The sequence below is a fragment of the Oncorhynchus gorbuscha genome, linkage group LG16 (assembly GCF_021184085.1).
Source record: "Oncorhynchus gorbuscha isolate QuinsamMale2020 ecotype Even-year linkage group LG16, OgorEven_v1.0, whole genome shotgun sequence".
Classification (NCBI taxonomy): domain Eukaryota; kingdom Metazoa; phylum Chordata; class Actinopteri; order Salmoniformes; family Salmonidae; genus Oncorhynchus; species Oncorhynchus gorbuscha.
Window position 1 is genome coordinate 41,092,925 of NC_060188.1, and position 6,000 is coordinate 41,098,924.

Below are 6,000 nucleotides of genomic sequence, written 5' to 3' on the forward strand. Positions count from 1 at the left end.
ACATACTGTTGGCCATGTAGTGTATGTGAAAACACCAAGATAGCAAGCCATGATCCCAAGGACTTTGACTGCCTAAGAACGGAGAAAGAGAACTGCTCATGTTTAGCCAATCACAAGGCTCATTTGAATTTCCTGTTGCATCAGAAAAGTTATCTGCAACGAGAGTGATTTAAGTTAAGATCTGGCATCTGTACACTAATTATATAAGTTGTAGACCAACAGAACAAAATGGAGAGCCCATATTAGCCTTACAGTAAAAAGTATAACCCTATGCTATTAAGAAGTAAACAAGAGTGAAAGAGGAAGTTGCTGTGTGCGTTCTGCCCCACCCCATGATTTACAACAAAAACGTTTACGAAAGGCTGGTACATTGTGGTCTTGAACCAACCTGAAGTAGAACAGAGAGCTGTCATCCATTTACCATGAACAATTGAAACAGCAGACTTCATAGAATTTGTGCATAGAATACATGATTTTTTTTCAGTGTTTATAATAAAACTTTTAAGGTTATGATGGGTAGAAAGGGATGGATACATGTGGACAGCTTATTGAAAACTCATAGATCTTCTTGTTTCAGTTACAAAGAAGAGATGGTGGTCATGAAATTGAACGTTTGTCATAGCTTTTATTCTGGAGATAACATAACAGTAACATAGCTGCCTTTTCTGACAACCAAAGAGATAAGAAATGAACGCTTTTCACTTTGGAAAACAGTGTAACATCAACGACGGAACACGATTTACGTTATAACTTCACACACAAAAAAAAATGTATTTCACAGTTGAAAGCACTACAATACTCCACTGTATAACTATAACACATCAGTTCAATGTGGCACGTTATAACAGTTCCACACATTGAGATGTGACTAGCTTTAAAATGAAAGAATTTCATGTCTTTGCAGCACTGTCATTTGTAATCAAAGCATTTTTGTAAAAGTAGCTATAGTGATTAACTTGTTTGAAAGGTCAACAGAACAAACATGTTTTAGTACAACAAAGTAAAAACAAAAAGATGAGTCTTGAAAAATATAATTATAAAATGATATGTATATAAAAAGCTCCTCTAAATATCAAAGTGCTGAATAGGTCATGGAAGAGGCAATACCAAGTTCCTGACAAGGTATTCTTGGTCCTCAACTAAATAAAAACAATCCCCAACACATGCAGACAGGTTTCAGTCCAACAGGATATTAGCTCACAGCAGGGTGGAGAGGTGGGCAGGGGGACACATTCTTCTGGTGGGCCTCATGGAGGATATTAGTATCACTGTTCCCCGTCGACCTCCAGAGCCAACCCCTCGTTGTATAGGCACCTAAAACCATCGTAGAACTTGTCTGTATCCCCCTCCCCCTGGCTTCCCTTTCCCCTCCTGGTCTGCCCGAGACCCGGTTTGCCCGCAGGCTCCCAGGACACCTCATCCTGAAGCTTGGTCATCTTAGTGCTGTCAAATATGTACACTGCATTGGCTGGTAGGGAGAACTCCAGGCTGGTGAGGTATTCGTCCACCATCTCCTTGCAGTGGATGAACTCCATGCTCTGAATCTGGAGCAGAAAAACACACAGTGATTTCCTCAGACATGGCAAACAGGTTTAGTAAAAATAAAAACACCTTATGACAGAGGTCGATTGTGTGGGTTCCATTGTTTTTAACTCAACTGTAATAAAAAATAAGATTGAAATATAGAAAAATATTTTTTAACCAGGAACGTACAAATACAAAGACCAAATAAAAAAGAAAAGTGAGAAAAAAGGTGTTATTGTGAACTGAAAGAAAGGTTTATAGTACCTGTCAAAGGTTTGGACACCTACTCAGTTTTTTATTTTTATTTTTATTTATTTTGACAATTTCTACATTGTAGAATAATAGTGAAGACATCAAAACTATGAAAAAACACATGTTGTAACCAAAAAAGTGTTAAACAAATCAAAATATATTTGAGATTCTTCAAAGTAGCCACCGTTTGCCTTGACAGCTTTGCACACTCTTGGCATTCTCCCAACCAGCTTCATGAGGTAGTCACCTGAAATGCAATTCAATTAACAGGTGTGCCTTGTTAAATGTTAATTTGTGGAATTTTTTTCCTTAATGCATTTGAGTCAATCAGTTGTGTTGTGACAAGGTAGGTGGTGGTATACAGAAGATAGCTCTATTTGGCAAAAGTCCATATTATGGCAAGAACAGCTCAAATAAGCAAAGAGAAACGACAGCCCATCATTACTTTAAGACATGAAGGTCAGTCAATACAGAACATTAAGAACTTTGAACGTTTCTTCAAGCGCAGTTGCAAAAACCATCAAGCGCTATGATGAAACTGGCTCTCATGAGGACTGCCACAGGAAAGAAAGACCCAGAGTTACCACTGCTGCAGAGGATAAGTTCATTAGAGTTACCAGCCTCAGATTGCAGCCCAAATAAATGCTTCACAGAGTTCAAGTAGACACATCTCAACATCAACTGTTCAGAGGAGACTCAGGCCTTCATGGTTGAATTGCTGCAAAGAAACCACCACTGAAGGACACTAATTAGAAGAAGAGCCTTGCTTGGGCCAAGAAACATGAGCAATGGACATTAGACCGTGGAAATCTGTCCTTTGGTCTGATGAGTCCAAATGTAATATTTTTGGTTCCGTCTTTGTGAGATGCAGAGTAGGTGAACGGGTGATCTCTGCATGTGTGGTTCCCACCGTGAAACATGGAGGAGGTGTGATGGTGCTTTGCTGGTGACATTATCTTTGATGTATTTAGAATTCAAGGCACACTTAACCAGCATGGCTACCACAGCATTCTGCATTGATACACCATCCAGTCTGGTTTGCGCTTAGTGGTACTATCATTTGTTTTTCAACAGGACAATGACACAACACACCTTCAGGCTGGGTAACAGCTATTTGACCAAGGAGAGTGATGGTGCTGCATCAGATGACCTGGCCTCCACAATCACCCGACTTCAACCCAATTGAGATGGTTTGGGATGAGTTTGATCGCATAGTGAAGGAAAAACAGCCAACAAGTCCTCATCATATGTGGGAACTCCTTCAAGACTTTTGGAAAAGCATTCCAGGTGAAGCTGGTTGAGAGAATGCCAAACAGTGTGTAAAGCTGTCAAAGGCAAAGGGTGGCTACTTTGAAGAATCTCATAAAATATTTTTTGATTTTTTAAACACTTTTGGTTACGACATGATTCCATGTGTTATTTAATAGTTTTGATGTCTTTGCTATTATTCTACAATGTAGAAAATATTACAATCAAAGAAAAACCCTGGAAAGAGTAGTTGTCAACTTTTGACCCTAATATTTACTTACATGAGCACCAATTTGGTTGCATAATTACACTGCAAACACAAAAGCATGACAGCAAACAGCCAAGTGTTTTGAACAGTGTGAGGGGTGGTGATAGCGCCATTGGAAGATGTGGCGTGTCTTACCTGTGCTTTCTTCAGCAGATCGGTGAAGACTGAGAACCAGTCTGGGGTGAGCCTTTCCAACTCCAAGGTAATGATGGCCAAGGCTAGTGTGGAGCCCTTGAACTGTGATAGCTGGTGGCAGGCCATACAGTGCTGCACCTGCCTAGTCCACAATGCCGCCTGGAGGCAAGGCCTCTTCTGAGAATGAGCACCCACAGACGAAAGGTGGGGGTGGCCAGAGATCAACAGGGCATGGAACTGCAATAATCACAAAATACAGAAGATGGAGACCATCATTAATACATATCCACCGTTTCATTCATTCATTCGTCACAATTCATATCGATCACGGACAACTTTCCACATCTTCTCTTTAACAGCCATTCCCACATTACATTATCTTCTTAGTAACCCCCCTGCCCCCTTTCCTTGCCTGGGGTGTGATGCCCTCTTTGCTGTGTGCAGTGCTAGTCTGTCTCCCTGTTTTAAGACTGTTAGTGTAAAACCAACATGGGGGGCTACATTTGTAATGCACCAAACCTTTTTTTTCTTCTCTTCTTTGTCACAAAATTGTGAATGCATTTGCATGTCTCCACTCTTTAGCAAATAGTCAGCCATGTTGTTTGAGCAAAGGAAAAAAACTTTAGAATTTCAGGTTGTCGTGTAACAGATCTCGTGGAAATGTTGAAAGAGCTCATCTTTGAATCCACAGCTCAATCATACAACTGTGTTATGGTGGAAAGTATGTGACAATATTCCTGTAGTACCCATTGTTGTTTGAAAGACAATGGAGTTATGACCACTTTCGGTTGCTGAATGCAAAGTACATTTTCAGGGGAATGTAATTGTTGGAAAGTTTATTTGAAAAGTATTAGAGAATTAATTTTTTATTTAACTAGATTTTCTTGGTATCATGTTTCTTTTTTGAATTCTACAATACTTGTATTTTTGTAATAAACCTATTGTGAGCTAGGACAATATGGAATAGTTCTTATGGATTAAACTATAATCTACACACAACTAACTGGTGAGACATTCATCAATCTCTGAAATGTTTCAGTATTCAGAACAATCTTACGTTATAATTTGAGGAAATTCTCACATTGGCTCTGGTGTGAAACAATGAAACTGCCCTAAAAGTTTTACTTCACACCAATAGAATTCTGTTAAAGGATGTTGGCCAATGGTTGTGGTCTGCCATGGTAACATTACAGAGACGTCTACTACTAGACTTGAGGAAGAAATATGTCTGGTAATAGTTAGTGTTTGATGCTTATTTGACTTCCAGTTTGTGGTGTGTAGTATAAAGTATGGATCTTTCCAAGATGTCAAACTCCAGTGTGTCATAAACAATCTATACAGCATGGCATTTTTTTAAATGAAAATAAATATGCATACATGACAGCACAGTACTAGTCCAATTAATCAAATTTGATTTAACCTTTTTAAACTAGGCAAGTCTAGGCAAATTCTTATGTATGTTAAGATTGTAATTGGAAGTGGGTTAGGGTTGGACAAATGATATCTTAAAAGCCTCTCCCCTTGTTAAATAACAGGGTTCTACTTTCTGCTTTACTACTGGAGGTAAATCAGATAAGTGCCTTGGCTTGATCTGAGCTCTAAATTGCACTTAATCACTAAGTTTTAGATGACCGCTTGTCAATGGTGTCAGGTGTGGACAGAGACATATCACAGGTGGACACAAGTCAAATCAATGCACAATTTCTAGGACCAATACTCTTATCGGGGAGAAGTTAACATCGGCCATCTTTGACAAGATGAAGCGTGTGTTCCTTTGTGCTTTTGTACCGTGTTTGAGCCTGTCAAAGCAGTGAGGACGTGTTCACGGCTACTTACGATGTGAATGAAGTCAATTGGCGTTGCGGTATACAGGTCCCAGCTCAGCTTATCGAGTATGATCCTCTCCATGCGAAGAATCTCCGCTGTTGAAAAGTTGCATCCGCTCTGCACAACAAGGCCCTTGACTGATCCAATCACCTGTTTCAACAGACATCAGCAAGGGAGCTAATAAACATATTGTATTAAACTAGAGTTGTGTTTTATTTTGATTATAAGAAAGAATAAACTTATGTTCACTATGTTCAATTATGTTTTGCTAAACTTCCAAGAGATAAAAATCCCACCTCATCCTCCTCATTGATTTTTGCTGAGAGAATCAGAGATGTGAAGGCGATACACTTCAGGTATTTGGGCGGGGCCTGAAACAGAAGGTGATTTAGCATCTCTAGAATTTAGCAGAATGTGAGCTGTGAATTATTTTCAAGAACAGAGGATTTCCATACCTTCACTGTTGCTAGAAGTCTATTCAGAACACAGACTCCAAGAGCAAATGTTTCTTGACAGAAGTTGAACAGTCTGCACATTTCACCCAGCCACAGGATCACATCTTGCAGTTGGAATGGGGTAATGTCAGTACCCTGTGTGCGATGGAAAGAATCAAGAGGTCAGAACTTTGCAGGGGTGTGTGGTGAATGTGTCAGACTGTGTCAAACATTAGGCTCAGTCAAGATGGTAGCCCATATACCTGAATGCAGCTGTTCTTGAAGACTGGCACTTTCCAGAGGCGCATCTCC

At 39.7% G+C, this 6,000-nt stretch overlaps 1 protein-coding gene across 2 annotated transcripts in view; it reads left to right on the forward strand.

Annotated features, from left to right (window-relative positions):
- The window catches only part of LOC123998822 (septin-8-A), a 40,349-nt gene extending 35,968 nt beyond the window's left edge, over positions 1 to 4,381 (forward strand). Inside the window, exon 10 of one of the 2 annotated variants that reach the window (XM_046304016.1) lies at positions 3,443 to 4,381. In XM_046304016.1, the coding sequence (XP_046159972.1) occupies positions 3,443 to 3,608 (166 nt within the window). In that variant the 3' untranslated portion in view covers positions 3,609 to 4,381. The remainder of the gene's footprint in view (positions 1 to 3,442) is intronic. The other variant, XM_046304017.1, reaches the window with a different exon arrangement.
- Positions 4,382 to 6,000: the final 1,619 nt, after the last annotated feature.